The 27,796-nt window shown below is 52.9% G+C and overlaps 2 protein-coding genes across 2 annotated transcripts; one reads left to right on the forward strand and one right to left on the reverse strand.

The window, feature by feature from the left end:
- Positions 1-209: 209 nt before the first annotated feature.
- Positions 210-6,017, reverse strand: Slc25a47 (solute carrier family 25 member 47). Its single transcript, XM_055593158.1, has 6 exons — positions 5,927-6,017; positions 3,725-3,768; positions 3,370-3,441; positions 2,693-2,875; positions 1,375-1,699; positions 210-1,067 (listed from the first exon to the last, which is right to left on the reverse strand). Exons 1-6 carry the CDS (start codon positions 5,952-5,954, stop codon positions 784-786), a joined length of 936 nt encoding a protein of 311 aa, XP_055449133.1. The 5' UTR covers positions 5,955-6,017; the 3' UTR covers positions 210-783.
- Positions 6,018-17,684: 11,667 nt separating this feature from the next.
- Positions 17,685-27,206, forward strand: Slc25a29 (solute carrier family 25 member 29). Its single transcript, XM_055593268.1, has 4 exons — positions 17,685-17,989; positions 22,236-22,279; positions 25,257-25,340; positions 25,621-27,206. The coding sequence occupies exons 1-4, from the start codon at positions 17,956-17,958 to the stop codon at positions 26,377-26,379; spliced, it is 921 nt and encodes a 306-aa protein (XP_055449243.1). The 5' UTR covers positions 17,685-17,955; the 3' UTR covers positions 26,380-27,206.
- Positions 27,207-27,796: the final 590 nt, after the last annotated feature.

Consider the following 27,796-nt stretch of genomic DNA (forward strand, 5'->3'; position numbering starts at 1 on the left):
ACCGATAGCAGAGCTACACAGCCCAGAAAGTAAAACCGGCCCGAGGGCCATGCAGGGTTTCACAAGGACCGATACACAGTAGGCGGCATCTCAGCCACCAGGGCCAAGGCTCCAAGCCTTCCCTCCCACCAGGCCCAGACAGGCTTCACACAGGCACTGGATGAGCACAAGGTGGGGGGCCGGGACCCCACAGACCACAGCAGCGCCACTGAGCAACCACAGAAGCGTTTATTAACAGCCACTCCTGACCCAGGTTCCAGGATCTCATGTGGCAAGCACAGCACACACAGGCAGTATGGGTATGTGGGGTGTTGGCCTGTAGCAGTTCCTCGGCCAGTGATAATGGTGGCCCCTCTTGGCCAGCCTAGGACAGGGAACAAGCCCAGCCTGTAGCCAGATGGCTCATCTTGCTGTCTGGTCCCTAGCCTGTCTCTAAGGGGACAGCATGGATTGGTGGAACTGGGATTGGAGGGTGGCTGAGCCCCCAATGGGTTTGGTGAGGATATGCTCTGAAGTTGTGGGTGTGGACAAGTAAAAGCAGCAATGAACAGTTGTTCAGTGACAGGTGACTCCAAGTGACACATGTTCTCATCAAGGAGAGCCACACAACCCTGACTCATGACCCCCAAGCAGATGGCAGACGAACTCTCTGACTTTGTGGTCAGCAGCCGGGCAGGCCAAGCTCAGGCCTCCCCTGAGTCTGCTGTTCCGGTGATAGCCCCGTGGCATCCTCAGCCTGCCCTTGCTTGCCTTTGCCTCCAGCTGGCTGTTGCTGACCGGTGGCTATGTTGTGAGCAGGCTCTGAGTGAACCGTAGCACAGCCTCATAGGCCACGAAGACCACCATGTTGACAGGAAAGGCGCGGCAGCAGTTGAGTGCCAGCCCTTTGAAGAGCACCCTGGGGCCCTCCTCCCGCACGCTGGTCACCACACAGTGCAGGAGGCCCCGGTAGCGCTGCTGGCCCTGCCCGTCCGCTTGCAGGCGGGACTTGACCACATCCATGGGGGTGGCCACAGCCCAGGCCAGGACCCCAGCACAGCCTCCAGCCACCAGCACACATAGGACATCTGTGGGAGAGACAGTGACCATGCCTTATTGCCAGCTTCTCGGAGACAGGACCCAGCCCAGGGCAGGCCACTGAGTCAAGATAAACCCCTCTACCACAGAGTCACACACAAACACACACTCCCCTCAGAAACCCTACTTGAAAACTAAGGCAGGTAGATAAGGAAGCCTAGCTCCATTCGGTGTTAGCTGCATGTGCAGCCTGAGAGTACAAACACGCCTGGATTAAAGATAGGCTTCTCTGATGCATGGACCCCTCTCTCAGACCCCACCCCACAAGGCAAACCCTACCCTCCGCCTGTCACTCACCTGGCTGGCTACGGCCAGCAGGGGTGAGCCACTCACTGAGCATGGCATAGGAGAGAAAGTAGGTGGCAAAGGAGTGCCCTTCACGAAGGAGCAGAGCTGAGCTGCCCTTGTAGAGTCCCCGCAGGCCCTCTTCACGGGCCACCGTGACTAAACAGTGCAGCGGCCCACAGTACTTGAGTCTGGGCTGCAGACACACAGTGGGTGCAGGACACAAAGCAGGAGCAGCGGATGTCCAGGAGGCCGAGGGCCGCCGCTGCTGTGTCTGAGCTTGGGCCTGTGTCTGCAGGCGGACTTTGGCCACCTCAGTGGGGGATGTCAGGAACACCTGGGACAGAGAGTAAGTGAGAGTAAGTAGGACGTGCCTATGGCCTGCCCACACACTCTAGGACACAGCCTTCCATTGGCTGTGACCACCCAGAGCAGTACTGAGAGCCTGGACCTCAAGAAGCTGCAAGCTGGCCTCAGGGCTTTGGCGGTGCTGGGCTCAAAGCCAGCTCATCCCAATTAAGGCCAAAGCCAAGGCCTTCTACTACTTCTCTCCTGTCTGAGCACATATCAGGTTCTAAGAAAATGTGATGAAGTTCAGGAGCCTAGTTGACACAATTGTTTGTGACATAGTCATATTGCCAAAGGCAAGGCATGGCGGTCGCTGTGGGACTCAGATAAGTCAGGTCCTCACACCCCTGGCCTCCCTTACTTCTCATCACACCTCTTGCAGATGAGATGGCAGCTCAGAACAGCTCAAGAGTTGAGCTTGGCTGGCTAGATTCGGGCCTTTGGTCTCTGCACTGTGCATCGTGGCTATGACACACACTTGGCCCCTCTACCCATGGGACTCTGGTTAAGTACTGAATGCTTATCTGTGCTCCATCCTGGCCTATGAGAGATCTCGGCTGCACTTTCCTGTCCTGTTCCCATCTGTGGTGCCTGATGCTCTGTCTCCACTGAGGATGAAGGATGCCAAGTATCCATGGTAACACTAGCTGGTGTTCAGGCATTTGGTGGCCATCCTGACGATGGAACCCTTCCAGCTGGAAGGTCACAGGCACCTGAGTGCTATCTCTCTGGGTCCACCTGACAGGGAGGGTCTTTATGGTCATTTCCTCCTCCACCTCTCCTCATCTCCACTGGAGCATACTGGGAGGGACATCAAAAGCAGCCTAGCCCACCCCAGGCAGGATACTGGTCCCTCACCATAGTTCCTGTGCCCGGCAGAATCTACCTTCACAGAGCCTAAGCCTTGACGCCTGCTAGGAGGTGTGATTCAGACTCTCTGGTTGTCTCTGATGCCCTTCCACCCTCAACTGCCTCCACTCACCCGGACAAGGCCAGAGGCACATCCTGAAAGTGTGATATCCACCTTGGTGGGTTTGGCATCAGTGCTGCCATACCGGAAGCGGCAAATGTGAGCCAGGCAGTGGTGGTAGGTTCCAAAAGACACAGATGACACCAGGGACACTGTGCACACAGGCAGTGAGAGGCCCTGGTAGAAGCCACACACCTGGTGGATGGAGACCAAGTAAGCACAGGACCCAGCCAAGAGAGAGAATGCCCTGCGGCCGGGACAGCTGGGACTAACCTCTGTCTCCCTGGCCCAGGCCAATGCCACTGGACATCATCCTTGGGGGTCTCAGGACTTGATGACGTTTGAGGTTGGGTGAGGAGTTGAAGAGACAGTGATGGAGCCAGCATGATGCTCAGCTAACCTCTGCCTACACCAAGCTGCACACTCACTGTTGAGTGTCCTCAAGACCTTCCCCTGGATGGGCTCCTCCCTGGCCTTCAGGAGCCCAGTTTCCCCTGTGTTCCCTCCCCTGGTGACAGGGATTTGGTTCTGTACTGTATAATGTCCCAGGTGCTCAGGCTTTGGGCCTCAAAGGAAACCTTGAGCTGTTATACCTGTGAGGAGGGCCACCAAGCTAGGGCTCAAGGGGAGGGGCATCATTAGCAAGTCCCAGCCCCTGGTGCCACCCTATCATTGGGCCCCGGTCCTACCCGCTCTTGACGATATATGTCCCGGATACAGGACCAGATACTTGTGTACTTGGCTTCAGTCTGGATTCTGACCTGCAGGAAAGGAAGAAGGCTTCAGGAAGGGCTGACCTTAGGCCTGGAGTGAAGCAAAAGAAGCCTAGGCTGTGTCCCTTGCCTGTCATGCATCTGCTGTCTGAATGGGGACAGTGAGCCCCCTCACTGAGGCACAGGGTGAGAGAGATAACAGTCCCAAGAGCCATAGGGAACCACTGGCAGTATTGGGGTAGGAGAGGGCTAGGTCCTATGAGCATTCCAACTGATGAGCAGAGCTGGGTCCAGGAGTGCAATCTAAACCAAGGCAGGGCCTTTGCTATACCTTCACTGTGTCCAGAGGGTAGCCCACAGCAACACCGCAGACTCCTGCAAGACAATCAGAGGAACCAGTGAGGCCTCGGGAGGGGGCCCTGTCAGCAGTGAGAGCCTGGCCATCCCAAGGAACGGGAGGAGGTGACCTCAAGCAAGCCCCTCTCTCCAACTCCCAGCTGCTGCCACCTGGGCTCCTCCTCTCTGCATCCTTTGTTTTGCTGGTGAGAAACTGAGGCTCAGGGTGCATGGGCCAAGCTTGCTAGACATCTCCCAACCCTGATTCCTGGCCCAACAGTGCCTATACCACTGCCCATGCCAAGGACATTCCTCGGCCTCCCCTCTGACATCACATTTTGGGAGAATGTCTGGCTCCACTCTGGCTGACCCTGTCTGAGGCAGGCAGACTGCACTGAGCCTGTGCAGGGTTTGTGTGGAAGCCGGGTGGGTGGACACCCACACATTACAGGGGTGGGGGAAGGGCACATTCTGAGCAAAGGCCCAGTGAGCAGCCCAGACGCCCACGCAGGCCACTGAAGAGCCAGCATTGCCTGGAGCCGAAGGTGAGTGTAGAACAGGGTGTACGCCACTGCCGTTGTCTGGACACACACCCCAGAGGCCCATGCGTGGGAGGTGGCAGAGCCGGCCGTAAGTCCTTAAGTCACTGGGGGTCGCCTCTTGGAGGGAACTATGAAATTGCAGCCCCTTGCCTTTTGGCTTCCTGGATAAGAGAACCCCTGACTGTTGTCCTTCAGTACCCACACAGAGGCCCAAGCAGTGGAGCCACCTAGTGGTCGGAGCCTCGGGAACCACCCACTAAGTAGCCACTTCTCTGCCTGAGTGGGTTGACAGAGGACAGTGGACACAGCTGCTGAGCCATCTGGCAGAGGGGCCTACAGTGTCCACCTTGGCTTTGGACCAGGAGGTCCACACTGCCCTCTGAGCCCTGCCACTCCCAGCACCAGGGCCTCCGCATCTACAGCCAGCACAGCCTTGAGGAAGCTAAGGGCCAGTCAGCACTTGACCTTTCTAAGCCTGAGCAAGGATGCTGAGGACACCGTGGAGGGTGACAAGGCCTGTGGGGTTGTGTTCTGGGAGGCATTCCAACACAAGAAGGAATGCCTGGGGAAGAGTGTAAAGCAAGAGTCTGTCTGACAGGAGTTTTGGCTAGAATACCCCTCTTTGTCTCTCACACTTACTTTACCAACTCCATTCTATCCCTCAAAGCCCTCCTCTCTTAGTCCTCCTTACTGTGCTCTTGGTTGCCTCTGCCTAGAAACACGTTGAGTGAACTAGAGAACCCATCCACTTGGGGTATCCTTGGCAGCTATTCTTGGGATAGCATTCGAACCTGTGTCATATGGCCTTGCTGCTATGCCCCCATGTTCCATGGCCCCTTCTGTATCTAGAGTTCTTCCAGGAAAGGCTTGGGTCTGGGTCCCTGGAACCAACACAGAGCTAGGACCCCCTCATCAGGACCTTTCCTGTGGCTGGGAAGAGGATGTGACCTCCTGTGGTGCCAATGTTCAGGAGAACAGCCATCCTTGAGATGGCACAGGTCAAGATCCCAGGCAGCCCCAGGCAGGGCCAGGACCCAGCTGTCTTTCCTTTCTGACCTCCAGGCTGTTACCCCGCAATGAGAAAGAGCCACCCATGGCTGTTTCACAATAGCTGCAGGGCCAAAGGTGCCTCACTCAGAATAGTCACACAACCTGAGGAGCGATGGTCCATGGAGTCCAGAGAGCAGCCACCTCACTCCTTTGTCATCTCTCCCCCCACGGGGGTGGAGGGGAGGCCAGTTTCAGCTGCAGGGGTCTAGATGTTGGTAGTAGGCCTCAGTGAGCCAGAGATGCCGTCTAGCTGGGCCTGCTCTGTATCTAGATCCTGCTCCCTGCTGCAGAACTCCTGGCTGTGCTGTTCTTCCCTGGAACGCTCTGTCACTCCTCAGGACTCATTCACCCACACCGAGGACCCCAACCATCTAACTTCATGGGGACAAGTTCCTGTTCCCAAGGCAAGGATGCCTGGGCTGGCTCAGCATCCTGCCTGATCTTCGAGGCCAGTGGGAACCTGCCCTCCCCTTCAGCACCCATAGCCCATATCACCATTTTACTCAAACCCCAACTGCCTGGGACTCCGTCCCCCTAACCACACACACACAAGCACTATCCCTGGCTCTCCTCATCCCCTCCACCCCTCTCTCCCCATATTGTACCTCCAATGGCCCCAGCAACAAAATCCATGGACTCTGGTCTGTGTCCGTGCCACACTGGACAGCTCCTACAAATTCTGTGGATCTTAAATACCTGTGAGCAGAGGCGGAGACAGGACTGTGTGACAGGCTATTTTGATACCCACACTCACATGCCCTAAAAGGACCGTGGTGCCAATGACCTTAGCATCAGGAAAGCATGTGAGAGGTCATGGGAGGTGGCCAACCCCCAGCCATAGGTCTACCTCTGTTTCCAGATTCAGACATTGCCAGGCTTCTGACTGATTATACCGACTGTAATCAGTAACCCCCTCTTTATAGCTCACATCTAGTCCTGAAAGGGAAGAGAAGTGAAGGGGCCACCAAGACCCCACAGGGGACTTGCCTGAGGCAGCCACTATCTTAGAGCCCTTCTCTCTGATGGCCAGCCCATGCAGGAAGTGCAGCCTTGCCTGTATGGCCACCGCTTTGGCTAGTTCCATTCGGGGGGGGGGGGGGGCAGTGACCCAGGCTGCAGCTCTACGGGTGATCTGAGGGGGCTCAGGGCCAGAGAGTCTGATAATGAAGGGAAGGGACATGTTGGCATGGAGCTCCCAGCTGTTCTGTCTGAATGACCCTCAGGGTCGGGCAGCCACGTGTCCACCTGTTTTTCTGTTCTCTGTGGGCTGACCTTGAACAGGCTAGTTTCAAGCCAGGGATGACCCCATCACCCCGACAGTTTGTCTGCTTTTAGGCAGTAGGCAGTGCTAGCTGCCACAGCAAAGGGCAGAGAGCAGAGGGGGACAGGAAGTAGCCTGTTCAAGGCCAACCTTGATGTCCATCCTGGCCCATAGAGGGACATGGCTCAGTAACTGACTGGAACTCGACCTGCCTGCATTCAAACCCCAACTCTGCCACTTGGCTTTGAGACAAGACCTTTGGCCTACCTATGCACCCACAAAATCTGTGAGCACACAGGGCAAGCTCCAGCTGTGTCCCCACAACATTGCCAGCCAAATTCACTAACAGAAGCAGAGGGTCTAGAAGGCAATGATGGGGCTGCTCTGGAGAAGCGGCTGGGCCAAATGCTAAGCTCAAGAAGCTAGGACCTTGGACAATGAGGGAGCCTAAACTACATTGTCCGCTTGAGAGGACAAGGGCCCTTCGGTCCCACATTGCCAGTGGATAGGGCCATCCAGCCTAACACTAGACCCCCACAGGACCCCCAGGATACCTTTCTCTCTCTGTCCCACATCCAGCCTTGGTGTCCATCCTCAACTCTGGCAGGCAGGAGCTGTTGCCACTGTCTGCCTGCACATCCCTAACTGTGTCGTCATTCCTGGACAGCAGCCCACCTGTCCAGGCTCCTGACACGTGCAACCAACACATGCCAGGTGCCAAACATTGTAACATCTCCATAAACACAGCAATCTAGTTCTGCCCCAGAGACCTGATGTGTTGGAAGTGAGACAGAGAGTCCTGGACAGACAGGAAAAACCCAGAGGCGGTTGCAAGGACTGATGTGGCCAGCTGCTGCTTCCAGTTGGGCACAACCATCGCTAGGAAACAAAGCAGTGTGGCAACCCACAGGAGACTCTCAAGAAAGTAGGCCTCATAATATCCCTCATGATGCAGGAGGCTCAGGAGTCTCTCAAGGCCTTTCTCTATCCCAAGATCACTTAAAAAGAACCCTGAGCACACAATGTCAGAAACAAAGATGGACAGGATTCCTCAATTCGAAAGTCAGTTTCATTGACTGTGGTTGGGCAAGTAATCCTGATTTTACCTGCTGCTGTGGCTATAGGCAATCACGGATTCTTTTATTCCAGCCTTAGTTATTGGTATTAGTTTTCAGATCACACATTACACAGTAATACACACATACACACAGATTAAAAAGCTAAGAGAGCCAGGCAATGGTCGAGCACACCTTCAGTCCCTCCTGGTGTGCTGGCAGGTGGTATTTACCTGTGTAAACAGGATGTAGAATCATTCTTTCTTGGCACTTACACTCAAAATGGAGTGTGGCAGTTTGAATAAGAATGGCCCCCACAGGCTCATATATTTGAATGCTTAGTCACCAGGGATTGGCACTAAGTGAAAAGAGGTGTGGCCTTATTCGAGGAAGTGTGTCACTGGAGGTGGTCTTTGAGATTTCAAAAGCCCTTGCCAAACCCAGTCTCTCTCTCTCTCTCTGCCTATGGATCTTGATGTCGCTCTCACACGCTCTCAGCTGCTTCTCCCGCACCGTGTCTGGCCTCCTCGCTCCCCACCACCTCCTCGCTCACCACCACGCTCCCCCCCATGATAATGTACTAGACCTCTGAAATCATAAGCAAATCCCCAATTGAATGCTTTTTTTTTTTTTTTAAATAAGAGCTGTCCTGGTCGTGGGGTCTTTTCACAGCAATAGAACAGTGACTAAGACATGGAGTAACTCAGGTCTATGCTCTGACTAGGCAGTCTACAAGCTGTTAGCCCACATAACAGTGTTACCTTAAGAGGCAAATAGCTGGGCTGATGAGATGGCTCAGTGGATAAAGTGCCTGCCTGCTAACAAGCCTGAGTTCGATCCCGGGGCCCACATGTCGGAGAAAAGAGAACTTCTCAAGCTGTTCTCTAACTTCTGAGTGTGCGTGCACATAAATGAATGTGATGTTTTTAAAGAGAAAGATAAACAGGGTGAGACTTCCCAGCAGCATTAGTGCCCTTTGAGTTTCTTGTAAATAATCCCAAAAAACTCACAGGTCACTGATCTAGACTTGGGTGGAATTCTGTCTTTGGTCTGCTGATGCCGGCTGTACCTGGAATGAAGAAGCTTTTCTTTACTTTGCGCCAGGGAGAGTCACGTGGCATCCAGATTAGCAAGGAGAGAGGAGAATAAAAGGAGGTAGGCGGGCTAGGTGAAGGAGTATGAACTGAAAAGGTAACGCTCAGCCACCTTCTCTCAGTCACCAGAGCCTAATTTCTCCCATACTTCATCATTTGAACAAATGTGCCCAGACTCACCAAAACCACAACTGGGCCCCAGACTGTATGGCTGCCTTATATTGGTTCCTCATTGGCTGTAAACCCCCACAGACATTGCTAGCCCATGCTGCTTTTCCTACATGCCCATAGCATACAGTTCACGGCTGGCTGCTGCTTGGGTGGTTAAGTGGAGGTACATAAAAACAGGGCAGTAAGCAGGCAGATGGGTTGAATAAATAGAGAGGCAGGTAGAAGAGGGAGGGTGGGGTGGAGGGTGAATGGATGGATGGATGAATAAAAAGATAAGCAAAAGGAAGAAAGTAGGAGACTGGAATGAATGGAAGAATGGGATGGATGAACGGGTAGAAAATAAATGAAAGATAGACAGATGGCTGAGGAGTCTAAGCAAGGGGAAGATGAATGGGTAGAAATGGATAATGGATAAATAGAGCAACAAAAAAAGGCAGAGTCAAAGATGGAGAAATGAATGAATAGCTACAGCAAGGGAAAGATGGATTGGTAGAAACAGGATAGCTAGATGGATGCAAAAATGGAGCATAGACACATCTGTGTAGATAGATAGATAGATAGATAGATAGATAGATAGATAGATAGATAGATAGATAGATAGATAGATGAGGGACAGACAAAGGAAAGGATGATAGGAGGAAGGAGTGGGAGGTGAGTGGCTAAAGATTGGATCTAGGCCATAGGAAGGCAAGGTTTGCTGTAGTTCGTGATAAAAGCAGCTGAAGAGCAGACAGAAGAATAGAGCCGCCTGTGCCTGCCCTGCCTCCTTCTGGAGTGACTGTCGTCATGAGGGGGCCTATGAGATATCGAGGTGGCCTCCTTCTCTTTGCTGGAAGTGATAGAGAATGTGGCAAGGAAGGAAGTGACCTCTGCTAGGGAGTTCTGAATGTGTGAATTGGGAAAGTGCGGTACCCTTGGCCTGAGTTTGTTGTGGAAAGCTGCATGCCCAAAGGTGTGACCTTGGGTCAGTGACATAACCTCCCTGAGTCTTGACGTTCTTAGTAGGCAGTGGATCTCAGGTCTGTAAGGACAACAGGAAAAGCCTAAGGCATGTCTGATGGGGGTCTCATCCTGCCCTGTGCTAGATAGCTCTTACTGGTATTCAGGGCGGCTTTCGGTCTCCTCCACTTAGATCTCACAGCCTGGGGCTGCCACAGAGGGCTCTGTGGAGAACATAGGCTTCCTGAGTCACCACAGAGGGTCTGGACACATTCTACTCACCATCCTGCTTAACCACAAGTTACACCCAATTCAAGAGGCTGATAGTGTGTGCAGTCCGTACAACCCAGGCCTCAGAGGGACCAAAGGGACCCCGAAAACTCTTCCCTGCTGAACATGGTGACACATGACTGTAATTGGGAGTTGGAGGCAGGAAGATCAGAAACTCATTGCTACATGGCAAATGTGAGGCCAGCCTGGGCTACTTGAGATGCTGTCTCAAAAAAAAAGAAAGGAGGAAGCACAGACATGAGTTACCATATCCAGCACAATGAGCTTTAAATTTTTCTTTTAAAATATTTTTTTAATGTATTTTGTGTGTATGTGTGTGACTGCTATTGTGTGTGCCGTGAGCATGCAAGCGCCTGCAGAGACCAGAAGAGGGCATGAAGTCATCAGAACCAGAGTCAACGAAGGCTGTGCGCCACCCAACACAGGTACTGAGAACCAAACCTGGGTCCTCGGCAAGAGCAGGGAGAGCTTGTCACTGCTGAACAATCTCTCCAGCCCCCAGCTTTTCTAATACTTGGTCTTAACTTCCTTCCTTCTTCTTCCTGTCAGGTGTCCTCTTTTTTTTTTTTTTTTCAAGACAGGAATTCTAGCCTTGGCTATTCTAGACTCTTTGTAGATCCACCTGTCTCTACCTTTCTGAATGCTGGGATTACAGGCTTGTGCCACGGCACCCGGCTCTGTCCATGTGTCCCTCGGATCCCTCGGGATCCACTTCTTGTACATGACAGGACTGAACCACAGCCTGTGGCTTTAAGCCAGAGAGCTTGGGGGAAATTGGCCCAGCCGTGCTGCATGATTGGCCCAGCTGTGCTGCATGACCTACACAGATCCGTTAGCCTACCCAGGCTTCACTTAAGCTGAAAGCAGAAATCACTTTGTACAGACAGGCAGAAGTTAGGCTCATAATTCCCCACCCTCCCATGCTGGGTTTGGAACCTGGGACCTCATGCTTGCAGAGCAGGTGCTAAACCTCTGAGCTACATCCCCAAGCCCTAGGTTCCACCTTTTAAGGATGGATGGAGTGCCAAAGATTTTGTAGATGTACTTTAAATAAAATATGTACTGCACACACACACAAGCCAAAGGTGTTGGATCTCCTAAAACTGGAATTACAGGGATTTGTGAACCACTCAACATGTGCTGGGAAACTCAGGTCCTCTGGGAGATCAGCAAGTGTTCTTTTTAAAAATATTTTATTTATCTTTACTTTTTGAGCATTAGTGTTTTGCCAGAATGTGTGTCTGAGTGACGGTGTCAGATACTGGAGTTACAGACAGCTGTGAGCTGCCATCTGGGTGCTGGAAATTGAACCTGGGTCCATCTGGAAGGGAGGTCAGTGCTCTTATCACCTGAGCCATCTCTCCAGCCCCCAGGAAGTGTTCTTAACATTAAATCACCTCTCCAGCTCTTGGAGGCACACTTTCAAATCATTAAAGAGCCAGGAACCGTGGCTGCCAAGTGCAGCAGGCTGTCCCCAGCTGGGCTACCCTGGAGGCCAAGAGGAGCTGGCTGAGCCGTCTGGAGGGGGCTTTTTAGCAGGCAGCAAGCAAGAGTATGTTCCAGGGTGGGCTCCAGGAAGCCAGTGGAGTGAGTGGGAGGATCATTATGGGTTGGGACACATTTCATAGGTGCAGGCATAGCCTGGACATGAACAGGGACATGACTAACGGGGTGGCAGCAATTTGGGGTGGGGAGATGGAACAAAATTCCAACAAGGAGGTGAAAGACCTTTACAGGGGCTGCACCTCGGAGGTGACCTACACCATTCATGCTTCCCACCCTGCCTGGCACAAAAGCCTGGTGGGGCAGACAGAGCCCCACATAGCAGGGGAAGTTGAAGCTGACCTCCCTGCCCAGGGCTGCCCCTCAGGCTGGGCAGGAAAGCAGGGGGATCTGTGGACACTGCCTAAAACCCCACCAAGGTTCACAGAACTTCTGGCTCCAAGATACTGAACATCTTTCTTTAGCCTTCCCCTCAGTCTGGAGCCACCCAGGGCTCCCTTTGGCCACATCTGATACTCATGGAGTGAAATAACCACTATGACAGTGACCAGCCTGAGCTCAGGACACAGTATCCTCCCTGCCAGCTGCCCCTCCCTCTCCTGCCTCCTGTGGTGCCAACCCCAACTCGTTCTGCCACATCTCAAGTCAAGGTGTGTAGGGCACACCGTCCTCCTCAGGCCACTGCCCCCAGGGTCTGTTGATGTTGACTGTGGGCTGGGAACAGCCTGCTCCTGGCATCATCAGGCTGCCAGTGTGCCAGTGTGAGCCCAGGGGGCATTTGCAGGGTAGATCATGTGGCCAGATACCCATGAGAGATTCCCCATGGCCTTCCAGTTTGGGGTCACCCCAAGCAGGACCCCTGCAGGCTATTTTTACCTACTATTTATTTATTTATTTATTTATTTATTTATTTATTTATTTATGTTTATTTATTTATTTATTTTTATTTGTAGCTATTTATATCAAGTCTCATCTTGAGTTTCTGGTGTCCACTGACTCCTGAAGGCCAAGTGGGTTCTGAAGCAGGCCAAGACAACCTCTGGTGAACCAAGAGCTGACCCAGGGGAACTGCTGGAAATGTGGGTCTCCCAACACACCTACAGTCAGGGCTGGGAAGTGCAATTATTAACTTGATCCTCATTCTCTAACTCCTGGAACCAGAGCACCATGGGTAGCAGGACAACAACAGAGTTGAGTATCATCTGCTCCCCAAATCCTTCCCCAGCCCAAGGGCACCCATAGCCTGAAACAAAGGCCCAAAGGTTCCAGGCAGGACTGGAAGGTCCATCCTAGAACTCTGAGACATTGTTCCCAAAGCCCTTAAGGCATGCCGAGAAGGCTGGCTTCAAAGCAGGCTGCCTCTGCTGCTCAGGGGCTGGAAATCTGAGGAAGCTGTACAGGAACTTTGCGGTTCACTTCCCTCTTGGAAGCCTGGAGTGGGTGCTCATCCAGACAAACCAGTCCCAGCTCCCTCTATGGCATCCCGCCAGGCTGGGAGCAGGGTTGGTCCCTACCCCTTCTAGCACTTCCCGGGCTCCTCAGGGAGGCCTGCTGACTGACTGAGGAGAGATCTTCCTTTAGCACAGGCTGGCCCTGAATTTGTGAATGACCCTCCAGCTTCAGCCTTCTGACTGTAGGCCCTGCTGGAGATCCTGACTCAGGTCCCCTCTGTACCTGGCTAAGCCATATCCTCAATCTCTTACTGGATTCTTTATTTTGTGTACATTTAGTGTGTGTGTGTAAGTGGCGAGGGAACATCCATGCCACAGCATAAGTATGAAGGTCAGAGGCCAAGTGCTGGCTATCAGTTCTCTTTTTACCATATGGGTCCCAAGAATCAGACTCAGATGTCACCCACTGCTCCATCTAGATGACCCCTCCTTACAGGACTCTGTTACTGTTGACTGTTTTTCTCACTTCTGATGGTTATTCTTTGTTGTCACCTTGACTACAGCTGGAATTAACCATAATCCAAAAATGGAGGGGCACACCTAGAGGGATTTTTGCTTAAATTCAAGTAGAAAGATCCACTTCTAATCCAGTCTTTGAGGTGGGAAGACACACCTTTAATCTGGGCTACATCTTCTGCTGACGGCCTATTTAAAGTACTTGGAAGAAGGAAGCTTGCCCTCTGCCTGCTTACTCTAACTCTTGCTGCCAAGTCCATTCCTTCATGGCCTTGAAACCTACTTTTTTAGGATTCCAGCATATACCAAAGAGAAGCTGAGATATCCAGCCTCATGGACTGAACAACTTACTGGATTCTTGGACCTTCTGTTCTTAGGCAGCCATTGCTGGACTAGCTGGACCATAACCATAACGTGTAAGCCATTCTAATAAATCTATTATTTATATAATATTATAACATATTATATATAATAATATGGTGATATTATATATAATATATAATAAATTTATTAGAATGGCTTATAATATATCATATATATTATACATATATAATATATATTAATATTGTGTTAATATATTACATAAAATTATAATTATATATTATACACTTGATATAATTATAATTATATATTATATACTATATAGAATTATATAATAACATATCATATATGACTATATTATATAATATATAATTATATATTTTATCTATAATTAATTACATATTATACAAATATATAACATATATAGTATAGTATAGTATAGTATAGTATATATATTCATTCTATAAATTCTGTTCCTCTAGTGCAGTGGTTCTCAGCCTTTCTAATGCTGTACTCTTTAATTTAGTTCATGTTGTAGAGACCCTCCAGCCATAAAGTTATCTTTGTTGCTACTTCATAAGTGTAATTTTGCTACTGCTATAAATCATAATGCCAATATTTTTGGAGCTAGAGGTTTGACAAAGCTGTGACCCACAGGTTTCGAACCGCTCTTTTAGAGACCCCTGACTCATATGGTAGCCTTGGCTAGCTTAGAACTCACTGTGCAGACCAGGCTGGACTTGAAGTCATGAGATATCTGCCTGCCTCTGCCTCCTGAGTGCTGGGATTAAAGGTGTGAGCTACCACATCCACCCTTACAGGATTATAAAAAGCTATTACATATTTGTGTGTGTAAAAATAGAAGAGGGCATTGGATTCTGCTAGAGCTGGAGTTACAGGTTCATGAGTGTCCAGACATGGGTGCCTTGATCCAAACTCAGGTCCTCTGAAAGAGCAGGGGTGCTCTTAACTGCTGAACCATTTCTCCAGACACCTCAGCCCCCAGGATTTTGGTTCTGTTTTTTGGTTTGTTTGTTTTTGTTTTTTTTTTTTTTTAATTCTAAAAACATTTCAAACAATTGGCACCACCCATTGCTCATCTTTCACAAGCCATGTGTCCCTGAGACGTGAGACAGTTAGCCAGGGACAGGCGGTAGGATTTCCACCTAGTGACTGCCACAAGAGGAGAAGACCATAGTGGTGTTTCAGTCAGGCCCCTTCAGTGAGGAGTAGGTAGAGCCCGAGTGCTAGAGCTATGCAAGGTTAGGGGAATAAATTTCCAGGAGGCGGCGGGAACACGCTTGGCTTGTGAACTAGAGCTGAGCGGGAAAGGGCTAGAAGATGAGTGATTATAGCCCTGTCGTCATGGGCCTGCTGCGTCCTTGGCATTGAGCAAGTGAGGGAGGAACTGACTGACAGCCCACATTTGTCACTCAGTGTTCAGGTTCTAGGATAGGGAGACTGTAGAACTTGATGCTCCTTTTTGGCCACTATTGCTTCTGTTTCCACACTGGACCTGTCTTATGTAAGAACACAGGAAAGATATTTCCAAACAAAACACGTCAATATGGGCAGTGACGGTCCCTTCCCCACACCGCCTCCCTCCTACTGCTCGCCCTTTGGCTGGGATCCTCAGAGCTAAACAGACCTCAGTACCTGTGGGGCAGGGTTTGAAGACTTAGTGCATTCCTGCTGTAATTTTACCCTTGTAAAAATGCAAGAAAGCAATAAAACAATACAGGCCCAAGGTGCAGGCACTGTGGCACTCTTTCTGGTTTCTTCCCAGCTAACTACCAAGGTCAAGTATTTGGACCCATCTTGTCTTCTACCCCACATCAATGGCCTGTGCAAAGAGGCCTCAGAGCAGGACTCCTGTCTCAAGTGATTCCTTCCCTGGGGGCACACTCCGCCCCCACAGGACAGATCCTAACCCACCCCTGGCAGCACATGACCTCAGTTTAGCCTTTCATTCCCTCACACATTTTGTCCCCAAACCTAAAAGTCCAGAAATAATACCAGCCAGCCACCACTGGCCCACCCATGCTCTGCCTACAAGATACCCTAGAGGGCTGCCCACAGCGTCCCACTGAATCCCTGCAGGAACTGTCCCTGGACTCTCCCTCCAGTGGTTCTGAAGCTCAGTTATGGAGTACCTGGGGTGGACCCTTCCCTTGCACTCCTTAGAAGGTCTGAATTCCACACAACCAATGCCAGGAATGACATCGATGTAAAGGTAGGCTCTCCAATGCTCCCACCCTTCCTTCTCTCTGGCTTTTTGATGCACACTCTCTTGAAAACAAGGGCTGGACAGATCAGGCTCGGCAAACTACACTCAAGCCTGCCCAGCATGCACTAGGCTGAGTTCCACCGCCAGAGAAAGAAAAAGAAATCAGGTGTTATGGCGCACACCTGAAGCCTTGGCACTCAGGAGGCCGAGGCAGAAAGGTGTTAAGTTCTACCCCAACCTGGGCTACATATCAAGATCTTGTCTCAAGAACAAAATAAAAGCCACAGGTGGAAAGGACTGCCTTATCGGTTGTTCTGCCGCTTTGGGAGGCAGAGGTGGGACCCAGGTGCATTTGTTTTTTTTTTTTTTTTTATGACTATGTCCCTAGATGAGGACTGTTGGGTTTAATGTCACAGGCATCAGGGGGAACCCTATACTCACCCAAGTTCCAGCGTGAACCTGCTTCTCCCTCTTCTCACCTGCCTCCAGGAGGCACTCAGATAGCTCAGAGGCTGTGGAGAGCAAACCCAGGCCTCCAAACCCCACTCCAAGGCCCAGTAGCCACCACAAGCACTGGAGTATTAGCAGGCCTGGACTTGGGTGTCGGCTTTACAAGGAGTCCATTCAACTCTAAGGATAAACACCACCTCCCCAAAACCCCGGGGGCCTTGACTCAGGTCCCGGCTCACCGGAATTTTTTAAAGATCTGTCCCCCCACCAGATCTGCTATGCCACAACTCCGTGCCCAGTTCAGAGAAGGTACAGCTAAGAGCAGAGTGCGGGCAACCACGGGAGGCTGTTACTCGCCTGTCAGCTCAAGAGGAAGTCACGACCAACAGAGAACCCCGGAGCGGTGGTCTGCCCATCACTGGGACCTGCTTCAAGACTCCTTGCCCTTGTAAATATTAGGGGCAACTGGATCGGGTTCCTGCCCTACCTCGCCCTTAGCGCTCTCCAGGCCTGAAGCACTTGAGCACTCCTTGCAAGCTCACCGAGTCCTAAGGCCCAGGGCTGCAGCCCAATGTCCGTCCCTGATCTGTCCTGGAGCCTTCCTCTCTCCATAACCTTCAGCGGCTCCCACGAGCACATCCGGGCCTGGTGGCGCCCTTCCATGCACCTGCCCCTTCTGTTTGAAGAGTTCATTTTTCCTCATTCAAACCCAAGTGCCTGCCCCTGCCTGGGCGCACTGGGACCTCAAATGCCCCAGCCTCCTCCAGGTGGGTGGCTGTTCTCGAACTTTCACAACCAGCTGCGCCCGAGCCCGTAGAGTCTTGAAGAGTGGCGGCGTTCCACGTGTGCCCGCCACCGTGTCCCCATGACACGGGCAAGGACGATGAGGTTGAGCAGCAGAGTGGCATCCAAACACCGTGCGGCCCCCCGGAGTCGAAGCAGAGCGAGCGCCACCCCTCGCACTGCGCGGTTGGGAGGTTCCCGGCTCCAGTGTGCAGCGTGCCCACCGCACTGGCCCTTTCCTGCGCCGCGCGGGCGGGCCCGAGAAGCACAGTCTTTGTCTGCTGCGCCCCGTGGCGCCCCCGCCCACCGCGCCCGAGGCCACACCCTCCAGGCCCTCCCAGCCAATGAGCTTTGGCGGCGGTACCCGGAGCGCTGGGTGTTGTCTGCGCCTCGTGAATCTATTGGTTGCGCTCTCCATCCGCGGGGTGCTGCGGCCGGCGGGGCGGGGCGCGCGGTGCGAGGTGAAGCCCCGCGTGCTGGACGCCGGGGGAGCCCTTTCCTAAAGAGTCATCAACCAGCTGCCACCCTGACCCGGCTGCGCGCCCGGAGGACAGACAACCCGAGCCCCGACGGCCAGCCGCGGGCCGGGGCCCAAGGAATAGTAGGACTCCGCCGACTCGCCCGGCCGGGCCATGGCGCTCGACTTCCTGGCTGGATGCGCCGGAGGTAAGGAGAGGACGGGCATTCCAGGCACGCAGCCTGCCTGGTACAAGGGGACAGGTGTCTTCTTGACCTTTCCTGCTCTCTGGGTGCGATGTTTGGGGATCCAGGTGACACTGCAGCTTGGCTGGAGGCAGGGACAGAAAAGGGAGGATGAGGGCGAGCAGTCTCCCTTCCCGCAGCTGTTCGAACGAAGCTGTTGACACTGCGCGACCTCCTTGAGGGCTGCTCTGACCTCGGGCGACCAGTGCTTCCCACTCGGTGTTTTGAGTTGCTGGAAGGCTCAGGAGAAGGAGAGGCAGTCCACCAGGTGGTCATGTCAGCCTCACTAGGGAGAGCAACGGTGCGGACCTGTTGAACCTTTAGTGCCTTTTCTTGTACCTAGAGGGTAGTTTATTTAGCAAATATTAAACAGAGACCCTGGTTTAGCCTACTTGGGATTCCAGGTGAATCGGCTGTGGTGGCAGTGGCCTGGCTGGTTATGTCAAGGCTGAGTTCAGTTCTGAGGCTCAGGCCTGGCTCCTCACCTACGTGTCCCTACTGTCTGTATCCGCTTACCGTCATAGACCTACCCGGAAAGGTCTTGCCTGGAACAGTGATTGGCCTTGGCCTTAGGTACTTAATCCGAGCACTCTTCTTCCTGGGTGGAGAAGGCTGGTCTGGCAGGATGTCATCCCAGGGCTGTGGTGGGCCCACAAGGGGCTTGAGAACCACCTGGCTGTTACCCAGTTTTTCCTCTCTGAGCTGTGGGCAGGGAGACAAAGCCCAGAGATTTCTATAAGTTGGTGGGGAATTAGAGACCCAGAAAGATCCCCATCTTAGTCCCCACCTGTAGCAGGACAGACAAGGGCCCCTTTTGTGGCCAGGCCCCCCTTGTATTGCAGTCTCCCCAGGGTTCCCTCTGGTTGTGGCCTAGTCATACAGTTGTGGGAAGGAAATAGTCACAGAGGCCAGGCCTGCTTGGAGACTGTAACCACCCCCTCCCCCACTGTTCATCCACCCCCTTCGGCGCTTGCTCAAGTAGGCCCTCCGTGCCTGGGGTGCCCATCCATCTTCACCCAGCCCATCTGAGGGGGATCATGTGCCCTGCCTCCAGGCCTGGTCTGCATTCTCACCCAGGGTGCATAGAGAGTGTCCAGCTACTCGGAGGTAACACAGGGTGTGTCTGAGGTTTCGGGTGCATGGAGATGGAACTCACCTGCAAAGCCTCTTCTAGGCTCGTCCAGTAAGGAAAGAAACGGGGGGGGGGGGGAATCACGCCCTCAACCTCTCTGGAGGAGGAGGGCTGCTTGGGGGAAGGGCAGACAATGATCTGATTGTGACCCGGGCTGGCCGTCCGGGTTCCCCTCACTGCACATTTCTACTCAGAGTGTGCTTGTCAGACCTGCTCTGAGACAGGAGGAGATCTGGCCTTCTAAAGCACTTGCCTGGTTCCTTCTGGCTTTGTCCTTTCTCGAGGAAGGATGGATGATGGTGGGACCCCTTTCCAGAGGAAGAAGGCACTATGGGTGTGCTTGAGTGGCCCGGCACACATCCTATCCTGCTTTTAACCTCTCTGGGAGGCACAGCAAATGCCTTGACTGGTGGCTGGTTTCTGGTAGAAATCTATTGGGAATGCTTCTGCCCTCTCCCTGTCATGAGAGGATGGGTCTTAAATCTTGAGGCCGCAGTGGCCCCTAGGTACTGGATAGGGCATGGGCCGATGTGACAGAAATGTCAGATCACCAGGTCTGTGGAGGGGAAAGACCTGTCCTCTCTCCCAGAACCGAGTTGCCAGTTGCCTTCCTGTCCTCGGATGATCATGGTATGAAAGTTGCCCTGGCTATGGTCAGTGGCTTTGGAGTTGGGAGATGGGTCCCTTTCTGCTGCTGTGACTACTTGGGGGGGGGGGGGGCTCTCAGAGATGGTGTGACAGGGCTCCCTGGCTCACAAAGGGACTGTGAAGTCAAAAGGACAGGGGTAGGGAGCGGGAATGCCACAGCCTGCCAGTTTGGGAGCCTCTTGGGGCTTCTCCACAGAAGTGGTTGTAAGAGGCTTCATAGTAACGATGTGTTGGAAATGGCAAAGACTGTTGTTGCTGGCACCTGTGAGCAGCTGCCCACAGCTGGGCTCTCTCCTGACACCGGGGTGCCCTCGTGGGAAAGGGAGGTAGGCTAACAGGGCATATCCAGATGCCCAGCATACCAGCCATGGGTGCTAGGCTTTTTGAAACCCTAAGAGATCCAGATTAGCCTAAGAAAAGAAGTTCTGGAAGTAGGATTTGCAAATACAAAAAAGGGCCAGACAGGGGCTGGGCCACTCTGCTCTCTGAGGTCCTGGTTCCACTCCAGCAACCACTAACCAGGAAGTGGAAAACAGGTAGAAGCCGGTGGCTCTCCAGGGGAGGAAAACAAGGTCCCACTAGAAATAGGTGACGTTGGGGAAATGTGAGGGGCTCCAGGAGAAAAGAAGTCTGCCTGGAGATGGTGACTAGTGGGAAGAGATAATAGTGGAAATTTCCACAGCTTGGAATGGGGCATGGATTTGCAGCTAGAGGACTGCCAAGCGGGGCTGCTTTAAAGCAACAAGCAAACCCTTGGCATCCCTAGTGACATTCCTGTAATCTGCACGTAAAATCACAGAGGCTGATAGAATAATTGGAGAGGGTTAGCAGTGGGCGCTTCACCCACAGCGCTGGATGCAGTCCAGCAGACTGTAGGATGGGAGGAGCAGTGGGGAAGTGGCCGTGGTGGGGACCAGTGGTGGGCGAGGGACCGCGATGCTGACCTTTTTCCCTGTGTAAAGACTGGGACGTTACTAGAAAGCATTTTACGGAACTAAAAGTGCTGAAAGCTCAAAGAGCAGAGCGAAGGAAAGTCAGGAATGGTAGCGTGCTGCAGAGATAGGCTGGTCTCTTGAGTTTGAAGCCAGCCCAGTCTATATGGGGAGATCCAAGCTGGCCAGGGTCACACAGTGAGACCCTGTCTCAAAAAGAAAAAAAAAATGTTTTTGTGAAGGACAGAAACATGAAACAGGATGGGCATTTCAGAAAGATGCATGTCACAATTTGGGGGCAGCCAAACAGGACCAGGAGAAGTAAGCGGTCAGGAGGCAGCCCTAGGGCATGGCTAGAGCTCGAGTTTCCTCAGTTACTGGCCACACACCATGTTGTGGGCTTCTCAGTCTCGATTTTCTCGGCTGTAGGAGTTAATTGTCCTCAGGAGTGGGAGAGTTAGGATCGGTATGAGCCAGGAACGGTGACCAACAGTCTGTCATGTTACCGCACATTGCCCAATATTAACCATGCAGTTAGACAGAAAGTCCTAGCAACCAGAGGGTACTTCTTTCTTCCTGCAGTGCTAAGGGAGGAACCTAGGACCTCAAGCACCATGCTGGCACACTACTGTTGGCCCCAAAGAGTCTCTTTGGCAGATGTTCTCAAGTTCTAGAGAAGGAAGCCTCCCTGACTTGTTTCTCCTTCTGTAAAATGTGGTCATTGGGCTGTAGGGGCTGCGGTGTAGGGGAGTCAGCACTGTTCACTACCCACAGGACACTGAGGAATGTTAAGCCTTTAGGAAGGGGTGAACCTTGTTCTTGGGGGTGGAGTCTCTGGCAGGCCCTTAAATGATAAGTAAACTGAGCATGACTTGGATAGGCTGGCCTGGTGTGGCTCTAGGGAGGTGTCAGCCAGCAGGCAGCAGGTTCTCAGGGAGTTTTCCTCTGAGATTCCTAATATCGAGGCTACCCCAGAGGAGGGAGAGGACGGGAGGGGAGAGGAGAGAGAGGGAAAGATAGAGAATGTATGTGTATGGTAAATGCCTTTCAGGTGAGCAGAATAAGGCCAAGACGAGTCTGTTGTGAGCATGTCCAGACGATAAGTAACAGGGAAAATTCAAATCCCGGTGACAGGCTAACCTCCAACTCCAACATCCCTGGTTCAAATCCCAGTGACAGGCTACCTTCCACCTCCAACATCCCTCCTGTTGTATCAGGCATGGAATGATGCTACACAGTTAGTTCCCTAGGGGACACATCACCTCGGGAGCCACAGGGGAAGAAAAGGAACAAATGCTTTGAGCTCAACGGTTTGCTGGTTGGCTCTTCTCACCAAAGGGGAGGTTACAGGATTCCCTGAAATGGGCTGAGGATCCCATAGGGACCTGGTCTCCTTCCCATGTGTAGTGCCTGTCCAGCCTTGCCAGAACCTTACCCCCTGCCCCCAGGATTCTGAGGGAGCTCTGAGGCACTTGGTCACAGGTACTTTTTCTTCCAGGTGTGGCAGGCGTGCTCGTGGGACACCCTTTTGACACAGTCAAGGTGAGTCTCTTATGCAGCCACAGGCGTTGGGCACAGGCCTGCAGGGTTTCCGCCCCAGGAACACAGTAAAAGTCATCCCTCAGGTTTGAATGAAGGCAGTTCACCACTGAGTGAGCTGGGGCCATGTCTTCCTCCAGAGGCTGAACTGCATGCGAGCTCCTAGCCAAGTGTTTGTTTTACTTGGTTCCCAGAGACTGAAGGATTGCTGGCAGGTTTTTTTTCTTTTCAGCCAGAGGGAGAAAGCTCTTTTCTGATGTATGGTCCCCTAGCATCTTCATTGAATTCTTTTATTTTATGTGATTTGCTTGCATGTACTGTCTGTGTGTCATGCATGTGACTGGTAGAACTGGAGTTATAAGGTGGTTGTGAACCGCCATGTGGGTGCTGGGAATTGAACCCAGAATTTCTGGAAGATCAGCCAGTGAAGTTAACTGCTGAGCCATCTCTTTAGCCCCACCCCTAAACATATTCCTGAAAGAAAACTAAGAGGTGGGAAAACACAGAAATTTAAGGATTCAAACACTTACTGGGCCAGGTGTGGTAGCACCCTGGAATTCCAGCCCACAGGGAGTTGAGAACCTGAGGCCTGCTTGCATAAGGAAAGCCTGCCACAACAGCAGGGTGTGGGAGCAGACTCAGATAGAGCTTTGGGGGAGCTGAGGTGGGAGGATCAGAGGCTTGAGGCCAGCCTGGGCTGTATATAGCAAGACCATGTCACAAACGTCTGATGGATTAAAGTCAAGGATATTTCCTTCCGGTCCTTATGAATGGGTGCTTGTCATGAGTGCTGGCATGCTTCTTTGAGGCAGTGTCACCCAGCTAGGTCCTAAGGAACACCACCTTCAAACGGCCAGGGTGCGGACTATGGAAGTCAGTACCTCCTTTGCCTCACACTTCCATAACCAGGTTCTCCGGCTCCCAGGTCAGAGGTCAAGGAGACAGACCCACATCCTCTGGTGGAAAGTCCCTGTAACAATTTCCCCTGTGGCTGGAGTTGCAGGGGCTCAAGCTATTCATATCAAGTCCCTGTGCCTGCCATTTTCCCAGAGCCCAGGTGGCCTGTGAGCAGTAGGGTCCTAGGCCAGACATGTACTTGGTACAGACTCTAAGCTGGCCTCCTTTCACTTTGGTGAGAGCAGAGCTGGAGGCGAAACACATCATCCCCAGCTGGGGTGAGTTTCACTTCCTGCTTCTTCCCTTTTTTTTTTTTTTTTTTTTTTTTTTTTTTCAGTGAACCAGGTATTTGTTGGCAAAGAAAGAAGCTCAGTTATTCAGAGCTGGGATTCCTCCCAGTGTGAGTGTAAGGGCCTGGCCTTTTGCACTGGCTTTGACCTGGGTCCAGGCCTCCTCTGCCAGCTGCTTTAGTGCCTGACCTGAGGCCAGACATCTGTGACTTGCCGGGTGGATGAGGTTATTAGGGTCCCATTGTCCACTGCACACCAGGATAATTGAGTCAAGCTAATGGGTTACTGCAGGCTCCCGGCACAGACCTGCCACGCCACAGCAGGCTTCCCAGGGGAGAAGGCTGGAAGAGCAGACTCTCCTGGCAAGCGGTGGCCCATGAAGTCCTTTCGTGGGTTCGAAGGTACAGCCTGTCCACAAGGCAACCTGCCACACTCACATTCTGCCTGGATGCCTTCTCCCACCCGCCACAAGGGTGCCCAAATCCACCTGGCAGTGTGTTTAGATCTAGTGGTCAAATCTTCGCCCCTCCCCCCAGCTGTGTCCAGCCCTGGATTTACGTCCTCAGCCTGGCGTTGCAGAGGTTGCTGACTTGATTGGGAGTAGCTCCTAAAGCAGGCCTCCGAGGCAAGAAAGCACTTTGTCCTGGCAGCCCCAGCTCCTCTGAGAGGCTGAGCCTCCGACCACCCTACTGCAGTTATTCAGCTACAGGAGTCATCCTATTGCCCATGGATAACTGGAAAATGTTCTTTTACAACATCAACTTATACACCCCCCCCCCCACAACTATGGTTGGGCCATTGGCATTGTGTTCAAGCAAACTGGCCATAAAAAGCTGTTTGTTTGTTTGTTTTTAATGTGTATGGGTATTTTGTCTGTATGTCTGCACATATGTGTACCATGTATGTGACTGATGCCCATGTTGGCCAGAAGAGGGCATTGGATCCCCTGGAACTGGAGCTACAGAAGATTTGAGCCACAGAGTTAGAGCTGGGAATTGAACCTGGGTCCTCTGAAAGAGCAGCCAGTGTTCCAAATCACTGAGTCATCTCTCTAGCCCCTTGTCTGTTTATTTCTGTGGTGGTGGGAATCACACCCAGGGCCTTGCTCATGCTGGGTGAACCCCTATCACTGACTACAGCCTGAGCCCCTGACTGACCCTTTCTGAATCAGGTCTAAGGAGCTTCCCAGCTCTTGAGAACATGATGTGACCTGGTTTCCCCCACAGCCCTAACTTTGATTCCAAGCCTAGGAAATGCCCCTCTCCTCAGGCTACCGTACAGCCAGTGTATTAAGAGCAGATAAGCTCTCAGGCAACAAAGAGTGCTTTGACACATTAGAGATTCTGGGCCACCGGGCCTGGCAGTGTCCCCAGGTCCTGCAGTTATTGCCATGGGTCCCTAAGGAGGCGGTCAGCTGTCTGTCACCACTCATGACTCATGGCCATGGTTGTCAAGGGCTACTAGCAGGGACCAAGCAGGAGCAGAATGGAGGTCCAGTCTCCTGCCCTGATGGAGGTTAGCGGTGGAGGTTATCCAGCCCCATATGGAATGACAGGTGTCACCTCAACAGCTGAGCCAGTGGTAGTGCAAACCAGAGGTCTTGGGGACTCCCAGCCCCTCCAGGGCTGGCTGGCCTTGTAGCTGTTAGCTCTCAAACACCCAACCCAGCCCCACCCTGGCATCCCAGATTCACAGAAAGCCACTCAGCTGCCAGCCCTGTGTACCACAGGCTGGGGGGCGGGGATTGCTTCAGTGGCTCTGCCTGTTCCTGCTCACTGGCTCTTGTCCTGCAGGTGCGGCTGCAGGTACAGAATGTGGAGAAGCCCCAGTACCGAGGGACGCTGCACTGCTTCCAAACCATCATCAAACAGGAAAGTGTGAGTGCCTGGGCAGGGCAATTGTGGGGCTGGGGAGCAAGCCTGAGGGTGCTACCACACCAAGCCAGATGCTCAGGAAAGGCTATCAGGGCACCCCTGAGGGGCCAAGACTGTGTGAGCTGATTGCTGGGCTGTTTTGGATTGAGGCCGATGCATCTGACAGAATTCTGCATGCTGCCTGTGAGCAGCCAGGTGGGGAGGGCCTGAGGAGAGTGAGTGTCTGGGCAAACCAAGCAGGGTGTGGCGCCCCTCAGCCCTGATAGCATTTCTGTCTCTGCAGGTGCTGGGCCTGTATAAAGGCCTGAGCTCGCCGCTAATGGGGCTCACCTTTATCAACGCACTGGTGTTTGGGGTGCAAGGCAACACCCTTCGGGCCCTGGGCCAAGACTCACCCCTCAATCAGTTCCTGTCAGGTGCAGCAGCAGGCACCATCCAGTGTGTCATCTGTTGTCCCATGGAACTGGCCAAGACAAGGCTGCAGCTGCAGGGTGAGGGTCCTTCCCATACCTACAAGGGGCCCCTGGACTGCCTGGTACAGATCTACCGCCAGGAGGGCCTGCGTGGCATCAACCGGGGCATGGTGTCCACACTTCTGCGTGAGACACCTAGCTTTGGGGTCTACTTCCTCACCTACGACGTAATGACTCGCGCCATGGGCTGTGAGCCAGGTGACCGCCTGCTGGTCCCCAAGCTGCTGCTGGCGGGTGGCACATCAGGTATCACGTCCTGGCTCTCCACCTATCCTATGGACGTGGTCAAGTCACGACTGCAGGCCGACGGGATGCACGGAGTGACCCGCTACCACGGCATCGCTGACTGCATATGGCAGAGCTACCAGGCCGAGGGCTGGCGAGTCTTCACCCGGGGGCTGGGCTCCACGCTGTTACGCGCTTTCCCTGTCAACGCTGCCACCTTCACCGCCGTCACTGTGGTGCTTTCCTATACCCGGGGTGAGGAGGCCCAACTAGATAGTGAGGCAGCTCCAGGCACCTCTGCCACTCCTGCCGGGCCTGCCCTGGCCCATCCGTCTCATCTGTGACGCTGTCTGTCTCACCAACTGTCCCAGGGCCACGTTGCTGAAACTTGACAGAGAGAATGTGGCTCCTCAACCAGTCTTCTTCCTCACCGGCTCATGCTGCCAGCCAGTCTGCACTCCACCAGCCTCCTATTTCCTCAGCTGTAAAGTGGGGCTCTTCCTCTTTCGGGAAGATGGAGGCTGGCTAAGTCTGCACTGTGCAGGCAGAACTGCCAATCAGAATCTTCCAAGCCCAGCACCAGGGCCAACTGTAACAGGTTGGCCGAGGACCCACCCATACCCCAAATCCTCCATCAACAGAGTCCCAGGAAGGAACTTGGCCACCTCTTACCGTTATTGGCAGCAGGAAGCATTCAATGAACCCCGCCCATAGGCCTAGCTTCTCAGCTGCTGCCCTTAACTGCAGAGTGGGGCTGGGCCCTGGCACCAAGCCTGTTGAGGATCCTGCCAGTGTAGGGCCTGGATGGGGAACAGATGGACCACTGGCCTCAGTGTCTCTGCAGTGGAATTGTATGACAGCTATGGCAAGCCAAGTCTTCTCATCTCTGGGCCTCAGGCTACCTGTCTGTCAAATGGGGACCTGGGTCAGCAGATGTCTGGTTCACTTATTGGCAGCCAGGATAAGCAGTGGTGGGCAGGCAGAGGGCCCGGGAGAGCACAGTCTTTCTGGGTATTCTCGGTCCTGGACCCCTGAAGGCCCAGAGCTCTTGACACCAAGCACATGTAGACAGCTCGGGCCCGCCTAGCTGGGGAAAACTGTGTTCTCTGGCTGCCTGTCACTGTTGTACAGGGGCCTCTAAAGGAATAAAGTCTTGTTTTCTAAGCACATGGGGCTCCTCTCTGCACACTGCAAGGGACTTCGTTTCCTTCCTAACCCTGGAATCAGTGTACTCAGACCTGGCCACGTGACTTGGGGCCGGTCAAGGGTACAGCGAAGCCTTCCTGGTCCACATGGTGGGGAAATGCAGGTGTAAGGGTTAAAGTAAAATCACAGACACGGCCTTTACCAAGTATTGACTATCTCTGCAGCAGTGGGGGGCGTGTGCTCGGGTGCAGGTCCCCAGGAGGAGGAAGGGCGTGGGCGGAGCTATCCCCACCTGGGCAACAAGTGTGTCCCCAGCTTGGCATTGGAGGGTGCGGTTTTTAAACAAAATCCCGATCGTTCGATTTTGACCAACGAAGACTTAGAAGCCAGACGCTGGGGTGAAAACCTGCTAGCTTTGAGAGGCAGAGAAAGTACCCAGCTGACCTTCCTACTCTACCAGCATCCTAGAAGGAAAAAGTCATTTCTCCTTCTCCATGCTGTCTCTTCCTCATGTCCCTCCTTTCTGTGTACTTATGTTCACTCCCTGTAGGCTAGTTGCTTGCTCTGTCTCTTGACCTATGGCTGACTTTATTTAGCTCTTGGATTAAGTGTGTA

Source organism: Psammomys obesus, unplaced genomic scaffold (assembly GCF_907164565.1).
Source record: "Psammomys obesus unplaced genomic scaffold, mPsaObe1.curated_primary_1811, whole genome shotgun sequence".
Taxonomy (NCBI): Eukaryota; Metazoa; Chordata; class Mammalia; order Rodentia; family Muridae; genus Psammomys; species Psammomys obesus.

What these genes read in the sequence shown, in the direction of transcription:
- Slc25a29 (XM_055593268.1), top strand. Translation starts at nt 17,956, where the DNA reads ATGGCGCTCGACTTCCTGGCTGGATGCGCCGGAG. An exon ending in CCTGGCTGGATGCGCCGGAG is followed by an intron (nt 17,990 to 22,235) that starts GTAAGGAGAGGA and finishes TTTTTCTTCCAG; the next exon opens with GTGTGGCAGGCGTGCTCGTG. An exon ending in ACCCTTTTGACACAGTCAAG is followed by an intron (nt 22,280 to 25,256) that starts GTGAGTCTCTTA and finishes CTTGTCCTGCAG; the next exon opens with GTGCGGCTGCAGGTACAGAA.
- Slc25a47 (XM_055593158.1), bottom strand. Translation starts at nt 5,954, where the DNA reads ATGGATTTTGTTGCTGGGGCCATTGGAG. An exon ending in ACCCTCTGGACACAGTGAAG is followed by an intron (nt 3,442 to 3,724) that starts GTATAGCAAAGG and finishes CCTTTCCTGCAG; the next exon opens with GTCAGAATCCAGACTGAAGC. An exon ending in ACATATATCGTCAAGAGCGG is followed by an intron (nt 2,876 to 3,369) that starts GTAGGACCGGGG and finishes TCCATCCACCAG; the next exon opens with GTGTGTGGCTTCTACCAGGG.